This window comes from Camarhynchus parvulus, chromosome 3 (genome assembly GCF_901933205.1).
Source record: "Camarhynchus parvulus chromosome 3, STF_HiC, whole genome shotgun sequence".
NCBI classification, from domain to species: Eukaryota; Metazoa; Chordata; class Aves; order Passeriformes; family Thraupidae; genus Camarhynchus; species Camarhynchus parvulus.
The window spans coordinates 68,600,679-68,619,953 of record NC_044573.1 but is presented as its reverse complement, the minus strand read 5'-3'; the positions used below and the strand labels follow the sequence as shown (position 1 = coordinate 68,619,953).

Below are 19,275 nucleotides of genomic sequence, written 5' to 3'. Positions count from 1 at the left end.
TGCTGCATCCCATGGGCAGGAATGAGCCATGGAGTGGCTGTGCCAGGGCGAGAGGAATGGCCACCTAGGGCTGCTGCAGCCAGGACCAGGCTTCAGAGGAGGGTGTGTGCTCCTGCTGCTGATCCAACAGCAGCATTCTTTCCACACAAAAACTTTATCAGCCATTCTCGTTGTTTTACTAATTATTGCTGGTTTTGCTAATAATGTTCCATTTAATCTCTCACAGCCACGCGTTCTTTACAAAGGCATGAAGTGTAACTCATGAAGACTGCTGACAAGCTATAGAAATCCAGCCATCAGTTTAAGGCCAATAACAGCCCAGAGTGATGCTTTACATGCTGGTCCCAAGGGTGCCTGCCTGCATGAATCACGCTGAGCAAAGCTGCTGACGCTGCAAAGGCTGCTGCACTCCTCAGCCTGCCAAGCAAGGCAGTGGGCTCAGAGAGGTGGAGGCATTCCCAGAGGCATTTCTTGAAATGCAATTAGGTCTGGCTGGGGAGGGAGGCATTTGCTGGTGCGAGAGAAGAGGCAGGTGGATGGGAAGCAGCGAGGCTGGCCAGTTCTGGCAGCTGAGGCTGAGCTGGTCAGCCATGGTAGATCCAAGAAGATGGTCTGCCAGGGAGCACTGGCTCTGTGCTCCCAATACCCTGTAACCACCACTCAAGCAAGGGAGGAATCGTCCGCAAGTCCTTGGACTTCAACTGATTGCTTTTATAAGGGAAAAAAAAAGTGAAAGCTCACAAAGAATTGAAACTGCCTGGAGCAACCAAAGTGCCTTTTGATCCATCTACAAGTGCTTAGAAGAAGAAAAGAGGCACATGCGTTGCTTTTAAAGGTATCACACATCCACCCACCTGTTAGGAACAGTTAAAAACTACAACTGGCTGGCTACAGTCTGAAGGGAGAGCTGTGAAAGGAATGGCAAGCGAAGTAATTTCTACAGGCAAAGCTTAAAGCAGCAGCCAATGGAGAAGCAGCTGACATGCATACTCTGATTCTTTAGTGCCTGTTCTGAGGAGACAGCCTGACCCCCTCAGCACAGCAGAGCTGCTTAATTACCTTCACTGACAAGATTGAAAGATAAAAATAAGGTACAATTTCTATATTACAGCGATTGCAATAATGTTTGTCTCCTAATTGCCTCTCAAGTGAAATAAAACAAAACAACATCATACAATGAGGAAATTTTGTCATAAGCATTACTTACATGTAAAAGGACTCCACTAACTGCCTCCCCTGTGAAAAACAGAACATTAAATATCATGGTCTGGATGGTCCTTGATGTATCTACAAGTGTGATATCAAATGAGATGGCACCACTGACTGTGTGTGTCAGGTGCATACATGAAAACCATCTCAGCATGTTAAATCATGGGCACGAACATCATTTCCACCATGGAGTCTCTTCACACTGTGGTGGTAAAATCAGCCCCTTTGGCTGTAAAATCCAGAGTAGGGGCAGGGAGTGGAGGGAAGGGATGAGACACAGAACAGAATCAGAAGGTTTCTTGCTGAGGAAAATCGAGTTGTGGGTTGTGGTTTTTTCCTCCCCACTCTCAGAACAAAATGTGAAGCAACAAATCCTCCAGAAAAACACAATCAAATGCAAAAATATTCTTGGAACAAAAATGTTCCACTTCCAAAATGTCAAAATGATGTTTTGACACTACTGAAAGCTGTAGTTTCAGTTAAATAGAATTTAATGTTAGAAAGTGACATGCTTTTATGAAGAGTTTTGATTTTGACAAAGTGGGATTTTCCAGCATTGAAGCCATCTGATAAAGTCTAACCAGCTCTGATTACTGATATATTACAGCAAGGTGGGGTTTTAAGTGAAAGAATTAAAATCCCATTTTGAAAAATGGAGAAAGGTTACCTAAGTTTGTAATTATGAGGGGAAAAAAAGATTGTTTGAGGACTCTCTGAAGGAGATGTTACTAATACAGCAAGATTTTTACATGTTTTGGGAATGTAAGAGGGGAAAATGATCTGTACAGGTTTGCTGTTGATGGAATGTCATCTCTGCCTCAACCAGACAGCTGACCAAAGAGATTTCCATTCTTTATACCACAGACACAAAGTGATGTAGATGGGGGCTGTATTACAAGCATTGGCACATTTAGGGTTCCCTATATTATGTCACTCAATGACATATATGACTTTTCATCTAACACAGTTCCTCAGCTATTCCTATTTAGGGTATTTCAGCATGCAGACAGGATTTGCTGAAAGCTGGTCGGTCCTGTAAAGATCCAATCCTGCAAATTTATGACAAGTTTTTTTAATTAGGAGACCAGTCCCCAAGAGTTTAGTGAAAGTCTTGTAGGATGTGGTTTCTCCTATTTTTAAGGATTTCCAGGAGCAGGCCTTTGAACGGGTATCTTTTTGTAGGAGTTCTAGTCTAGCAACATGCATCAAGTTGAATTTTATTTCATGAGGTATTTTTGGTAACATTCTTTTCTACATAAACAGGGTCAAACAATCTTGCATACTATCAGGACCCTGTTTCTCAGTAAAGTTGAGCTAACTAGCTCTAAAATCACCTGCATGACTTACAAACACTTGCTACCTCTCCTTGTCATGCACCAGGGGTTTGAACTGCATGGATGTGTCCCTTCATAGACATCCTTCGTGGATGAAAACAAGGACATACTCATTCCACAGATTCATCACATTCCTCGGCCTGAGACCTGTTTTGTCCCCCTCAGTTACATGGAGTGTCAATAAGCACCTTTTAGATTTGTGTAAGAGGCAGAAGTGAATTCTTAACTCACTTGAGACAGAAAGTCCAACACATCTGTCTGTGTACTGAAAGCCACAGCGCAGTCAGGAACCAACCCTACAGCATTTGTCTTTGGCCTGTGCAAAGTGCACAGGAGGAACAATCCCACCCGGCTTCCTCGTTTTCTAAAGATGCAAACAAAAACAAGCGCAGGAATTCAGATTTCTCCTGGAGTGGCACGGAGTGTGCGGCAGACAAGCGGCTCAGGGAGCGGAGCTGACAGCTGTGTGCGCCAGACACCGTGGGAGCCATCCATCCATCCCTCCCTTCATCCTCCCTCCCACCCCCCTTCGGCGTGAGGGGAAACATCCTGCCACAAACACTCCCTGCGTTCGGGCTCCTCTTGAATGAATTATCTGTAAACGGCGGCAGGAGCATCCTGCTGGCAGCCCGCGATTCCTGGGCGGTATTTACGGACGGGCCCGATAGGAGTCATGACGGCCAAAGCCCACCAGACGCAAAGCACCGCAGCATCAGAGCTCAGCCAGAGTGTGCTAGGGCTGCTCCCTCTAGCGGGACAAAGTTCTTCAGCTGGGGGAAAAGCCTTCCCCTCCCTCTTTTTAAAAATTATCTCTTCTTCTTTTTTTTTCACCCCCCATTTTCTTTGTTCTTGTTGGTTTGTTTTTCAGTTGTTTAGGTGAATAATTCAAGTTTTGCGGATAGTGCAAGACACGGGGCAGTTTCCATCAGACAAAAGGTGACCAAAGGCTGCACTTTTCCAGCCCTTTTTAGGGTCGAGCATGGAGAGTGGAGCTGGCGCCCAGGCAATGCAGGTCAGCGATTACTCCTCAGAGGCGGCAAGTGAGGGACTCTTGGTTTGTCTTCTAGCAGTCCTATGCATATGCTGTAGCTGTGTTTGGTTTTGATTTCCCACTTCTGGTTACAAAAATAGGACTTACTATAATCATAATAATATTAATGATACAAAATAATCATTGTAATTATATACTTTTTGGCAAATTATTAACACAAAGCAGCCCAAAAAGATCCCATTGGATTAAAAAAAGGTGACAACGCACAAATGTTAAAAAAGACAAAGTCTCTGATAAAAAAGAAGGAAAAACAATCTGCAAATGAATGCATTTCTGTAAGGCAACACGTTACCTTTAGTCTTCCAACTAGATTTAGCTCAGATTCTGTTGTTCAAGAAATTATTAGAACTTGGCTTGCTTGAGCTTATCAATGTGGTAACAGAGTTTCAGTGCTGGTCCCAATTTCAGCCCCAGGTATTTCATGATCATGTCGCTTTTCAGCAGTAACAAAGCATTGCCATCAATTTCCTGGTTTCAAAAGAGAGGAAGAGAATCAAAATGAGTTAACCCCCCTTTAAGTGCTGTGTCCTGACACATTAAACAAGGTGAATAGCATGTCACTGAGGGTAGAGCTACCTGAAATGTCATGCATTTTGAAATTTCATTAAAAAAATTGAAATCTGAGGTGTGATGGAAGGAAGCCATAATGGAAGGTTTAATTAAATACTACTTTTTATTCTTCAAGGAACTATAAGATTAATTTCAGTTTTCAATTTATTTTGCAATTAAAAGTAGAATTTTTTACAAATCAGTGTTACTCTAAGTGCAATTCTGAGAAAAGCCAGTCAGGCTTGAGAGAAAGGTATGAATGATGGAGACAGCAAAGGATGTAGCCATATTAAACGGCTAATAGAACACCTCTGGAACTCAGTTTCAGTTTTGTCCCCAGCTATCTGTGGGTTTCACATATCCCCAGTACACTTATACCCAGTGATGCAAGTATATGGTATAGGTGCGTGTATATATATATATATATATGTTTTTTTCTCATATTCAAGACAGCAATAACTTGCTTATTTAATTGCATTTATTATTAAATTTGCTAAATTTTAATTTAACCCCCATGTAAATGGAAGAAATTGCCACTAAGTTTAGCTGTTTATCCCAGAACTGTTGGCTTGAAAACTTTTGAAATTACAAAGTACTACTGCAAAAGAAGCCTGAGCCCACAGAGAAACAGACTCTCCTTTACTATGGGCTGTAGAACACAAATGCTTTCAGCTGTACTGTTCTTCCTTGGACCCAAAGCCTGTCTGGTTTTTCCTGACTCTATCAGTGGATCTGCCAAAAAATACTACCCATTCCCACCACTTCCAGCACATTTACACACTTGGAGTGTCAGAGCTAAAACATCACAAGTGCTACATGTGTGTGTGTGCATACACATACACAGATACACACACGCCTACGCTGTCTACGCTGTGTTCTATGGTTTTGATGGCCAAATCTTTCCACTGTGATCCATTGCCTACTTATTAAGCAATGCTATGGATCCTAATTTGCCCTGATCATTATTATTCCATTCACTAGGTGATTTATCTGATGAGCAGTTAAGGTCACTTTCTGATTAACTCAATCAATTAATGCTCCTCATTTTGCAACCCCCACTCTATCCATAATAGAAACTCTCTCCACCTCCCCACTCTCCTTGCCATTATTTTAAAGAAGCTAATGTAAAGTAAGAATAAGTGTTACATATAATTACTATTTGCATAAGAAATAAAATAAGAACTCCTTTAACTGTGGTGCCATAGGGTAAAAACACTGTCAAGGGTCAGGTGTGGAGGCAGCTGCTTCTAAATGTTGAGTTCAGCATTTTATTATTTCCATTATTATTACTGTGTAGGGGTCAAGATTAAACTCCATGACAATAGTATGCCAGAGGGAGCATTCAAATCCAATTAAATAGCCCATATTAGCCATTTCCCTGTGCAGATTCTTGGCTTGACTTCTTTACAGTATTACTGTGTCAGCCCTTTTAAAAATAATTTTAAGAAAGAAGACTTTGATAACGTGGTTCCCACATGTACATTAGCCCCAGCAGATTTTGAACCAGGTCTGGGACTGGTAACATTCAGTGCCATCAAGGCCACCCCCTTTCCCCTCCTCCATTTCCTTTCCCCCTATCTTTCTGCCAAGTCTTTCCTGCTGATGGAGACTCCCTGGGATCTCGCACGGTGCTGCTGCAAGGTCCCTGGCCAGGGCAGCAGCTCCTTTCTGTGAGACCAAGAGCTCCATCAGTGATGAGCTCAGCTGTCCTTGGCACACAGACCTGCTGACAGAGCAGGGAACAGCCAATGGGAGGTGCAGGAAATTTCTCAATCTTTAGTGGACACTCTTAGGAGCTACCTGTGACAGAGCTCCTCAGGTGTCTTGGCAAGAAGCAAAGCTTCTGCTCCTGGTGGGAAGTGCAGACAGAGCCAGGACATCCTGCAGCGCCTTTTGGGGCAGTGAAGGATGTGGGCTGCAGGCTGGAAGAGCTGGTTCTGAGGACTGAGGTCAACACCCAAATGGCCTGGTAGAGCAGCAGGAAAGCACACTGCCCACATTCAGGATACATCCTCCAGCTGTTTTCTTCCTGCTGGCCCCAGCAGCCTCTCTCTCCCAGCCCAGATGAGCTGATTGCCAAAGCAACTATTTCGGGCGATAGCTGGGCCTTGCCAATGACAGTAAGTGCTTCTAAGTAAATTATGCACCTGCTCCATGGAAAGATTGAACATACAGGAAGATGGCCGAGGTTAATGGACTAATCACTTGTCTCTCACCCCTGGGGTCTTTGTGCCTATCCAGATGAGGTTTGAAGGCTGAAAAATTGCAGGGATATATATAACTCAAAGGTGTAATTGAATTGAGTTGTGTGGCAATCACACCCAGGTTCTCACACCTATGGCATATTTTACAAGGAAACCAATGATAAGTAGAGCCCATGGGTGCTGGGTGTGCAACAGAGAATGACAGGGACAGTCTTTAGTGGCAATTTAGCTTGATCTCTTTGGTCACAGAGCAGCTGCAGTATCATGGCATTCTCCAGTGCAGCTGGCCCATGACTGCCTGGAGCATTCCCAGGCCCTGCTGCTATATAAAAGCACACTTTGGTACAAATGGGAACTCGACAAAATTAGTGCTTTTGCACTCTCCATATTTACAATACAAACTTTAAAAGTTGGCTTTTTTTCCCTTTGGGATATACCTGTATGCCTCAGACCATGTAAATTCTCACTCTCTTGCAAGAAGATTTTCTCTTGATGCACAGCCCCTTCTGATATTGTCAGAAACTCATTTTATAGCAAGTTCCTTCAAATCTGAAGGTGGCTTGTTTATCTGCTTGGTTGCCCACATGACCAATATAGGCCATGCTTTCATTATCAGCTTATAAGGCAGAAGGTAGGAAAGGCAGGCCGGCACCTAACCTGTACCTGCAGATTTGGCCCTACACCGCTGTGTCTGCTGCTGTTCTCATCCCACACACCTGTCTACAGAATGGCAGATGGCCTCAATACCTTCCTGGGGTGAGCAGACACCATGGCCTGTGGTCATCTTCATTTTCAGCTGCTCCTCAGCCACCTCCTCTCCTGCATCTGGAAACCCTGGAGGCAGAGTGTAGCTGGAAGTGCATTTACCTCCCTCAGCTCTCATCCCTCAGCTCTGATCTGCAGCTCCACAGCCCCACTTGTCTCTGCTGGCATAGGGTCAAGGAATGATCAAGCCCTCTTGTTGTCTCTGCAGCACTGGGGGTGCTGGTCAGCACTGAGGGCTGGGGAGCAATTCTCATTTAGACCTAGGTCCAGGCACTTACGTGAAAACTTACGACCCCCAGCCAAACACAAACAAGTCACTTCTAGGGTAAAATCCATTTTTCATAGCCAGACTGAATTGATTAAGGAGAGAGAGAAGGCAAAAAATGCTAATAGGTACATTGATGTCAAGTCCATATACAGCAGCAGAACAAGAAACTCCAGATCAGACAAGTCTCCCCTTTACTAATTAAGGAGAATAAAATTTCCATCACTGGAGGTTATCCTCACAAAAGCAACTATCATATCCTCTAGAGAGTCAGCAGGTCTGTTAAATTTGGTTATGTAGTTACATAATACTGAGGGGGAAAAGATTAAAATATTGGCCGGTTTGGGTTTCTCCTGCTAAATATCTAGAGACACATAAAAAATGCTCCTCAGAGAAGAATCATACATATCCTGAGAAAAAAATTGTCATTGAAACAAGGCTTTTTTGTGCTAATCTGACAATGAAAAATGAGCACCAGATCCTCAGTGCTTTCTCTAACGCTTGGCATAGAAACGATTTATGCTGGAGTAGCTGGGAACAAGCAGTGAGCATTTTCTAAAGACACTGTTAGGTTTTCCCCATTGAAGTATAAATTAATAGAGTAGCATAATACAGCACAAAATAGAGTGGAATGGAATGGAATGGAACGGAAAGGAACAGAATAGAACAGAATAGAATAGAATAGAATAGAATAGAATAGAATAGAATAGAATAGAATAGAATAGAATAGAATAGAATAAGACTGTTTCATTTGGAAGGGACCTACAATGATCTAGTCCAACTGCCAGAGCAATTCAGAGCTGACCAAATGACACTGTGCTATTAGGGGCACTTTCCAAAAGCCTCTTTAACATTGACCAGTTCGGGGCATCGTCCACCTTTTCACAAAGCCTGTCCTGGTGTTTAACCACCATCTCAAGGGATAAGTGAAATTTCTTCAGCCCAAACCCTCCAGAGGTGCTGAACTCCTTGCCAGGCCCTGCATTCAACCAGGTTTAGGAAGCCCCAGGCAGCTGAGGGGCTATGTGTGACATGTGCTGGCTGTCTCTTGTGACTTAAATTACCTAGAGGTGGTAAGGATAGCGTTCTACATACGTGTTTTCTGAAGAGCTCCACGTGAGGGCCTAAAGCTTGAGGGTCTGCATCCTTCACAAACAGCACCACATCCTCCACCGTCCAGGTCAAAGGATTCTTGCTTGATGGCCGAGCTGCATCTTGGTGTTCAGGTGAAGGACTTGAGGCTATGGGTACAAAAAGCCCACAACAGTGCATTACAATGGCATCCAGAGGTTTCCTCAGTTTGGGATTGTGTGTGCAGGGCTTTAGCAGCCTCACTGCAGTCCTGGACATTGGATCTCTGAGTGCAAGCGTTGGCCTGAGATGGTGGCATAGGGGAAAACGGGCCTTGCAGAAGTTTCCAATTTGACTGCTTATTGGAAGACGTGATCCCAGCTGGTGAATTGTGTTAAAAAACATGAAACCCTTAGGTCCCTGCTGGGGAAGGAAAAATGTGCCAGCTGCCAGGCTCTTAAACCAAGCTGCCCCTGGCTGTCTGATCTGCAGCAGCAGGGATCTTGGCTCAAGAAGACACTCCCCTCACACCTGGAGAGAAAGTTCTTCAGCACTAAACAAAGGAATTTGCTATTGAATGTGAAGGCAAGAGGATAAAATCAGGATTTAGCAAACAGGGTTTTTAATTTGCATTCAGATATTCATACTTCTTTTAGAGCTTAGCCGAAGGTTTTCAGTCAGTATCTTCCTAATCTTAGTCTCTCACAAAGCTGACGGTCCCCAGTGAATGCCAATTTGGGAAGTTACTAAAACATGTGAAGATGAACATTGCACATGTGACTTTTTAATGATATAACCCCTCGATGATTTAAGGCGACTTCAGCTTGCGGTAGCTTTAAATCAAATGAATAAAGGCACATTGGAATGAAAATGCATTTATGTTTTTATTCTTAGTCTCTGCAGAATTATAAATCTCAATCTCCACCTGAATATAATTTGTACCCCCTCTTATCCTGCTTCTTACCACAAGAACTATATTATGCTAGGCTACAGGAAAGCTGTTTCCATTTGTTTATATCCACACCAGGCAAACTTTGCATTAGCAGGCAGCAGGACACAGATGCATTAAATGTTACTTGCTCACATCTGCTCATCTCTTTCTGTCAAGGCCCAGTTTTTAATGAGAGAAGTGCAAATGAAAAGCAAGTACACACTGCAGAATACCAGAAATTAAAGAGAAGAGTGTGTGTAGAGGGAGATCACAGACACCTAAACTAGAGCCTGGAAATACCCCAAGTAACCAAGAGGCAATCTCAACTGCTGAGGAGAGAAGGGATAAGCTCTCCAGAGCTTACAAAGACAGATGAGATGCGTGAGAATCTCCATGCATGACTCCAAACACAATCCTAATGCATGTGAGTAAATGTGGGTTTGGGGCTTGTGTAGATTGTCATTCCATTGACTTCAATAGAGCTCTGATGATTTATATTAGCTGGGACTCTGCCCATATACACCCAATAATGGGTTTATGTGCATATTTGTCCTTTTTCCCTTGCCACCATGCTCATTTTACAGTATAATGTAACGAGGTGTATTTGCAGTTACTCAGAATGAACTCCAGAAAGCAGCAGTGCTATGAATGTGCAAATCTGGTCGATGGTTTTCATAATGAGATGAGATGTAAATATCATGATAATTGCACTCTCATTTGCTAAGTCACTGTTCTGGATACAAAGGACAAGGAACAGCCGCAGGTCCTTTTAATTAGACAGCGAGGACCAGTGTTTGTATGGACTCAGGTGACCCTGGGCTCTGCTCACAGAATAAATGCAATACACAATGGCACAGACACCATCTGGAGCCTTTGGCATGAAACAATGAAGACAGAGAGTGCAAAACAACGAACAGGGTAGTCTGGGCCAACCCCTGGATCATCAGTAACAATGAGTAACTCTGTCAGGGACAAGTGGGAGAACTGAGACTTGTCTTGGAGACACAGGGGTATTTCTCCCCTTTGTGATCTGTCAGTGGTTTGGATGAGAGCTGATGTGTGGAGGCATAGGACACTGCATCACCTCAAACCAACGGTCAGGAAAAAGACCAGGCTTTTGCAAACTAATCAGAAAATAGAAGGAGGAGAGAAAGGTTTGGCTGTGACCAAAAGACTGCAGAAGTTTCTCTGCTACTGCCATAATGTGGTCAGGGGAAATGTGCCACTACTGAGGAAAATATTTTTCCCTTAAATTTGTATAAATGTAAGGAAAGCCCAGAGGACTTAGCCTGGGATTTACACCAGAATAGAAAGGGCAGCCTGCAGCCCACTGACTCCTGCCTGCAACCTGCCCAGGAAAGGGCAAAGGGGAGAAGAGAGCCCCAGGTGCAGCTGGGAGCCTTCACAGGTATTGGAACTATCTGTAATAAAAGGAAGCGAGATGAGAAGAAAAGGTTGAAATGACAGGGGGAATCTATTCACTCCTTTGCAATCTAGCAATCAATAGCATAAATGTGATTTCTGAAAGACAAATATATAAATGACCTTTCTAAAGAGACTGCATGGCTAGAACTCTTCCAGACCCTAGTAGGTGAAGATAACCCTTTCAAATCCATGCCTGAGGGAAAGTATAATGTACAAACAAGAATTATGCGTCAATACTAATTCTTCAAATACTTTTTTTGTCTTTATGTACCTACTTAGTATCAAGTTTTGGATTCTCTGCTGCTTTTTCATAAATTAAGGTATGTTAACTTACTTGTATGAAAGGAGCTACCTTTAAATGTTATTAATAAAACCGAGATACCCCCAGTTTGCAGCAAAATGTCAGGTTTTAGCTGATGAGTCTGGAAACAATCTGTTTTTCCATATATTTTATAATTAATTTTGTTGATTAATTTATTTGGCTTTTGAACATTGTAGTTTACCCATCTGAGTGTAATTTCTCAATTTACAAAAGAAAATAGATCATTTCATGTCTACACAAAGGCATGGGGTTTCTTTCAATAGCATCACTTTGGTGAAAGATTATATGAAGCACAAAAGTGCTTGATGGCGGCAGGGCAAGTGCTATACATTCTTTTCATATCTGAAGGTATTCACACTTAACCTAAGAATTAGATAAATGAGGAAGTCTCATGTCTCCTGGGTATCCTATGCCATCCTGTCATCAGAATTAATCAAGATGATAATGAATACTCAGATTACAAAGAGATGGGAGTGCTTGCGACCAATAATTATTTTTAGAGATCATAATCTAGGTCAAATCCAATTTCCTGTTTTTGACAGGTGGCAAAAATTTGTCAAATTAATGGAATGAGATATGGAAATTTAGGCAATCAGAGGGAAGCACTTTCCCCTCCTGCCTCAGACGATATTGGGGAAGGACAGTGAAGAGGTTCCTCTGCAGGGGAACGTCTCCAGGCATCCCAGTCAAGACCACTGCCCACACAAAAACAGCTGGAACTACCAGGTCAGTGGCAAAAGCTAGTGAAGCTGAGGGAAAGAGGTGGCCTGACTCAGTCTGAATTTTCACCCCACACTTTTCTCTGCCACTCATCTCTAACTTCTGGGCTCTCCTGAGAAGGAGAATGGAGACAGAGCCAACAGCCAAATGGCTGCAGAGGCATGACAAGGAAATAAAATGCTAAAATGGAGTTAAACCTGCAAAAGAAGGAAAGACAAATAACAGACTCCCTAAATATGTTCTTGGCAAACAAACAGAGCCCAGAGGGAATATAGTCATTGATAGATAAGAGTGGAAAGGGAGTGACAGATGAACTTTAATATTGCTGCAGGCCTAAATGATTTCTTTGCCTCAGGGGAAGGGGGTGGGAATGAAATTTTAAAAGGTTCTCTCTGATTGCACTGGAGCAGATAATAAGGAGTAGTAGATCTACTGAAACTAAGCAGAAGTAGCAGACCCTCAAAGGTGCAGAGGAATGGGAATTATTTTAAAAAACAAACCACCTTCCACTACAAACAAGGAAAGGAGGAAGGCTTTAAGATACTTTTCTAAAAATCTAGGGCACACCAAGCAGGAGAAGAAGAGATGCACAGACAAGCAGGGGACCAGGAGAACACAACTACAGGATATGTGGGGCAGGGCAGGGTGTTGAGAAGCCACGATCAGCAGAGAGCTCTGCAAAGATCAGGCTCAGCACACCTGCTTGCACTGGCCAGTGCTGGCAGGACATGTCGGGCACCACCTGCCTGGTGTCCTCCGCCTTGCAAGGCATCCCAGCAGAGTCTCTGTCCCAGTGGGGCGGCAGCCGCTCCCGCTGGCAGCCCCGTGCGGGGATGCAGCATCGCAGGTGCTCCTCGCCCGCTGCAGGAGCAGCCAGCATCCACCTGCACAAATATTAAATATTTGTCCGGGCTTTTCTTGCTTTGCCTCTCCTTTGTAGGTGAAACAAAAAGGCAGCTCGCTGGAAGCACTGAAACTTTCAGACTGAAATGTCCTCAAAAATTAGCAGGCAGGCTGTATTTGCTGAATACAGCGCTGAGGCTCACAGTGCCATCAGCAGCTCCTTTGCCTTGGGGCGGTGCTGGATCTGCCCCCCATGAACTGCTTGCAGCATTATTCTGGAAAAAGAGAAATTTCAACTCCCATGCCCCCAGATGTTTTCAGAAAATATGTGTACTAATAAGCAGGATTGCCACTTTAACAAAGACCCTCAGGTGATAATAATTAACTGCTAATACTGGATAATAAAATCTCCATAAAAATAACAAGCTACAGGGCAAGGTTAAGGTTATTATAGTGTGGTTGAACACACAATTCTTCATACTTGGGATAAAGGCTTTGTCTGTTATGTAAGCAAGCTTGGAAAGGTTTATGATGTCCTTGACCATTCCTTCTCTAATTTAAAAGCTTCAATTTGGCAAATGATGACAGAAAAGTGCATGTTTATCTGTCTGCAGCCCCAACTGGCTTTCTGAAATGAGATTTTATATTTTTTGCTCTTTTTATTCAGAATTTTTTAGCATAATCAAGGAGAATTAGGCATCAGGCTTCCGATCGCATTAATGAGAGCTTTGAGGTTTAATCTCATCCATTCCACTTGAAAGACATGTTCTGCTATGCACTGAGATATGTTTTATGATTATGGCTTTTTCCATGATATTTGCCCACCATGATAAATAAGGCAAGTTATTTTTCAAAACTATCCATAAATAAACAGGGTTGGTTTGAGGTTTCAGAGATAAATTCTTCCTCTTTTTAATGAGCCCGTCTCTGCCTCGTAAGTATACAAACTGAAGAGGATAAGAACAGAGACTGACATGCTCCACTTACTCATCTTTGCTTACTTGTGTTTCAGCAACATATAAATTATGCCTAGGAAGAAGAAAAACTCATGCACAGATTGTTAGGGACCTTGACGGCAAACCCTGTATGGGTTTGCACGTAGGCAAACCCTACACCCTACCCCTACCCTATCACCAATGGTAGACCCTAATCTACAATGGGTGATACCAGGACTAATAAATGCCTAAAAATTAGGAAAACTCCAACAACATAAATGAATCCAAAACCATTTTAATGATGATCACTGCATACATTTGTTTTAGGAAGCCTTTACTGTTGAGCTGGCCAAATGACCCAGAGACCTCAGAGGAACTAGGTTATGCAAGTGTCAAATGACTGTCACATAAAAATTACTAAGCTGTTTTGGGATGAGTTCTGTTAACCCCAGGTAGTATATGTAGCAGTTTCAAGTCTCTTGTGACTGCTTCAGTGGCACTCATGTCATGGATGCCTGGTTCAAAAGCAATCTCTCCCTCTTTGCTCCTCAAAGGGCTTTTAATGGTTTAAAGCCAGAGTAAAACAGGAACCTGTAAAGCTTATTGCATGACGACTCAGTGACTTTTTTGTTGATTCAGTTCTCGAAAAAAACCACGAGCCCTGTTTCAGCCTACCATTTAGTAACGACTGCGGATTTTGTGGGAAATCACAAAAAGAGAGATATAGGTGTCTCCTGAATTTTAGCTTCCTGCTCAGCACTACGTGGAGGTTTCATAAAACATTGGCCAAGACTGGGAAATAGTGACATTCAAAGTGTAAAACAAAAAGGGAAAGCAATGCAGCTGAACAAGCTTAAGAAGCTCTGATTTTAAGCTTCAGTCCCTTGAACATAGTTTCTGTCCCCTGATACCAGGGTATTTCTCCACAGAACACATTCTTATGCACAGAAGTTCTGTGTATTCTGAAAATTCACAAAGTATTCAGTAAGCCATCAAGTGTTCCAGAGGAAAAAAATCTTTGAAGGGTTACTATGTATGAATCTACCACCTCTGGTTGAGGAAGTCTTTGAGCCACAAATTCCTGAAGGCAGAGAGGGATGCACCACCATCTCTGCATTGGTCCCTTTCCTTGGGGCATGCTGCTGTTTCCTGCTGGAGACAAAGGCGTGTGGCTAGACAGACCTTTGCTCTGAGCTGCCCTGGCTCTTCACATGTGCTACAAACAGACAATGACTGATCCCAAGAAGAATGATCAAGATTTTTAAGGCAAGTAAGTATCAATATTGGTAAATCTTGGCTCCTCAGAGTGGCTAACTATAAAGCTTGGTGGAAGGGCCCCGGTTCTGCTAGGAGGCTCTAAGGAAGTGGTGGGAGAGATGTAAGTGAATCCTCTGCACAGTGAGCCTCTTGTCCTCCCAACACCTGATTATGCCACCTTGCGAGGCACTGAACAAGATCTGAAAGAAAATGGCTTTTCATTCCCTTTTCTTTGTAACTAAGGCCACCAGTTCCTAGTGACAAACTTTTACAAGCTGTTTGCAGTGTATTTCTGTACTATCCACTTTGCTTTGAGTAAAGTTGACTCTGTAAGTAAAGAATGAGATAATTACAAGAACCAAACACTTACCAGTGGTCTCTACAATAGACTAACACAGGGCTAAACCAGGGAAGCAAATGTGTAAAAATAATAGCAAAGTCAGTGATGGTTTTGGGTAGGTATTGAATATCTAAGAAGGCAAACTTAGATAAACAAATAAATACAGGGGTAAATACTTGTAATACATATTTTGGAAGAATAATGTTCTAAAATATTAAATACTGAAAGTTCAGGAACAAGAAATAATACAGATGTTGGGGAAGTGAGGAATGTGAAAGAATTAAGTAATGATTAAGAAAAGGATACTAGAAAGAGACTCTGGAATGGCTTCCAAGCAAGAATATGCAGAATCAACAGAAGCTTCCAAGGGAAATGCAAGGGCAAAGAGACAGTGTAATGATATAATGGTAGACAAAGGGGCTAAGAGAACCAGTAATCTTCTGCAAATATATCAAGATTTAAAAAAAATAGTACTAGAGTGGTAGTAGATTCCATTAATAAATGAGGAAAGGAAAAAATTAATGACTTTAAAATGGCTGAGACATTCAACTCCTTTGTTAGATCTGTCATCAGAATGAAAAATGCATACATGAAGTTTGAATAATTAGTAAGGGGTGAAGACACTGTTGGCATTACTACTGATAAAGACCTGTTGACTGAGAATTTGGAAAATGCAAACAAAGTTAACTGAAGTTCAGTGAAATAGCTAACCCATCTGATGAACTTGGGTAATTTCAAGAGGAAAAAAAGCATGACCACTAGGAACTGTAGTGGATGAGTGGAGCAAGGGCCCCAGCAAATGGAAACTGAACAAAAATACAAAGAAAGGGAAGAAGAATCATTGAATGCAGTGGTTTCCATGGCATTTCTTGAATTTGCAGATAAACTTCTTGTGACTTTGCTTCCTGAAGAATAAAAGAGCCTTAAGCCATGAGCTGAATGATTTTTAAAAACATATGTTTTGTTAAAGAGTCTTTTTCAAGCAAAATCTGGCTTGGTACGTAATTAAAGGGGCGGGATGGGCACAGAGCTAGGAAGCAAAACCTCTGGGTAAATGCTTTGAGGTAGGCACTAATATTTGGGTTTGCTCTGCATCACATCTTGTACCCAGCTGGTGTCACACAAATAACAGGTACCTGCCTGTAGGCAGTATAAATTTTTGGGAGGGATGCCTTATATATTAGTGTCCTTACATCTGAGCTGATAATAACAGGTGTGATTGCCACACAATTATATGTAATGCATATGCTTACATAACAACAGCATTACAAAACTTCCACCTTTTTACTTAATGGTGAACAGACTGATTTTGTGCTTACATAGGTTATTATTTCCCCTTCTAAACAGAAGCAGGAGTGGTCTAGATGGATTCCATCACAGAACCACCTTACTAATTTTCTTGGGAATTTGGGAATGAGTTAAGACTGCAGCACAGCAGCAGCATAGCAGCACACATTGCTAAATGGAAGGTGTTACATTACCACTTCTTTGGTGGTTTCCTTCAAGATAGGCCCCATTTCTGGTTGGGCTGGAGGTCTGGTGCCGCAGGCCAGTAGCTGAGGAGCCCCCTGAAGCCATGTGGGCAGGATGATGGCTGCAGGAGGAAGAGGAGCCTCCAGCAGGGCGTCCATCTGCAGGACTCTGGCGCACAGTGTACGTGGAGCCCAGGGCAGCGTCGGCAGGATCCACACTGTACTGCTTCCTGCTTGGAGCATCAGCCAGGTAGTCCTCAGGTATAACTGTCTCTGCTCAGGAAGACCAGACACAAAATAAACAGCAGTAAAACAGAAACTTTTTTAATCAACCCTTGAAACAAAAAATTTTTTTAGCCAAAATTCCCATTTTTTTTGTCACAAAGTGTAACTCCATTATCAACTTTCTGTACAGACAGCTGGCCCCAGGAGAGGTCCTTGCTGAGAATTAATAGACAGTGAAGGGAAACACAACCATTCAAAGTCAGTAGAGTCACAAGAGGGACTTGATATGGCTTGATATGAGTCATCCGTGTCAGCTTACAATATTATTTTCTGTAAAATCCTGGGCCACTTAGCCCAGGTCCAATTGGACTCATGGTGCTCCTCAAATACACCAAGACCAGAGGATTGAAAGGAAGGAGACAGGGGAAGACAATGACACAGGCAGTTTGTTAGGTTCAAAATGCCTGGCAGTCAGTAGGAAGGAGTGAAGGTAATAAAGCAAAGCATTCTGGCTGCAATTACCAAAATTAATCAGAAGCATCCTCAGCTGCAGACATCCATCAGGCCCACTATTCCACAAGGATACAGGCTTGATGACTGATGAGCACACCCAAGGTTTTTCATGGACAGTTCTCTGTTATGTGTGAGTCACTTGGACCCGACTCAGGTTCAAATGTGCCAACATCACAGACAACTGCAAACCATTGCTATGATGGTTCCTGTCCTCTCCATTGCAATTTTCACACTATGTAGGAGCTAAATACCTTGCTTTTCAGATTCCTGGCAATAATCCAAATTTTGCACTTCAAGACCTATTTTGGAGACTTACACTCCCTTATGCTTGTCTAACACGCAGGCATGAGGCAGGTCTAGCTCCAGGTTTAACAGCACACAGGTATATTTTGCCATTTCCCCTCACATTTAGGCTCAAGTTTGTCACTGACATTTCCATGCCTGTGTCACTGACTTCCTCCTCCAGTTTCCTCATATCCATGTCTTTCCTATTTGCCTTTTTTTTGTCTTCACAAAACATGGCCACAGGTCTTCCTCCTCCTTTTTCTCACCATTCTCCCTACAAAACCAGCCCTTCTGTCACCCAGCCCAAGTATCACTGCTGGGATACAAGCAGAGCCTTTGGAAACCTCTATGAGATCCCAAACTTCACAGAACCCTGCTGGCAACCTGCGCTTTAGAGATTCCCACTGGGTGTTAACATCTGGCAGGCAGGGAGCCCCTAGATTAGAGAAGTGCCTTCCATTGCCCCATGACATTTTTCTGAGCTGTTGAAAAGGCCACTTTCCTCATCATGAGTATTCTCCCACCAGAGACATCAGAGCAGGGTGAAATTTCCCTCATGGTGTCACACATCAGCTTCCTGGCCTGAGCAACACTCTCCTCCTGATGTGTTATGCAGCCTTATTGAGTAACAAGAAGAATTTGTGCTGTAATTTATGCCATAAGACACAAACTCCATTGCTAATAGATGTTGAGGCTCTATATAACAGAGTATTCCTTTTAATTTACATTTTCACTCTTTTCCTTAAAAAAAAACCAAACCAACATTACTTGGAAGCTGTGTACCATAGTCAATGTTAAACAAACATGATTTATCTCAAAAACTCAAATACAAGTTGTGCCATACCATCATCTTGACTTGTGTGTCAGGCCACAGCACAGATTTTTGTTACATTGTTCTATTTTATTGCTTCTTTTAAATTTTGTCCCATTCAGGGCCAAGGCTGGACTCAGCATAAGGCAAACATCAAATTTGAAGGCAAGTTGCAAACGTGAAATTTTCTTGCTTTTGGGCATATGCCTTTGCAACTGCAAGTAACTTTCCTTTAGCAAGGCTTTTTTCCCTTAGATGATTTGGATTCTTACAGCATGCATTCAGGTGTCCTGCTGCTTTCTGCCAGGAATTTCTGAGCCTGATTCTCATACAAATACAGATAGGGTGTAATCCAACTGAATTCAAGGGAGTTCAGATAACATAACACATAAGAGAAATGGGCATCAGACACTCTGAACCTTTCCCCGTAACCTCCAACAGATGCCAAAATTATATAGTGATTGAGCTAAATACCTTGCTTTTCAAACTCCTCCCAATAAACCAAAGAAAATCCAATCAAGGCTCCTCATTCAAAGGAATTTAATTACTGTGTAGAACACTTGCAATAAAAGCCTCTTATGCATAAAGAAGATGGCTCTTTCTGCAGCATCCTGCCTGCACTGTATGGAATAATTATGCCTCTTGTGAATCATTACCTCTTTATTCCAGGAAAAGAATGCTCTTTTAATATGATTACAATATGAAGAAGACATAGACCATCAAAACAACAAACAGCACATTAAAAGAG

At 42.6% G+C, this 19,275-nt stretch overlaps 1 protein-coding gene across 1 annotated transcript in view; it reads right to left on the bottom strand.

Annotated features, from left to right (window-relative positions):
* Window positions 1–3,936: 3,936 nt before the first annotated feature.
* SCML4 (Scm polycomb group protein like 4) overlaps window positions 3,937–19,275 on the bottom strand; it is a 65,012-nt gene continuing 49,673 nt past the window's right edge. The window contains exons 6-8 of the mRNA XM_030946073.1: window positions 16,703–16,966; window positions 8,473–8,618; window positions 3,937–4,062 (exon numbers count right to left, since the gene is read on the bottom strand). Of these exons, the coding sequence (XP_030801933.1) occupies window positions 3,937–4,062; window positions 8,473–8,618; window positions 16,703–16,966 (536 nt within the window). The remainder of the gene's footprint in view (window positions 4,063–8,472; window positions 8,619–16,702; window positions 16,967–19,275) is intronic.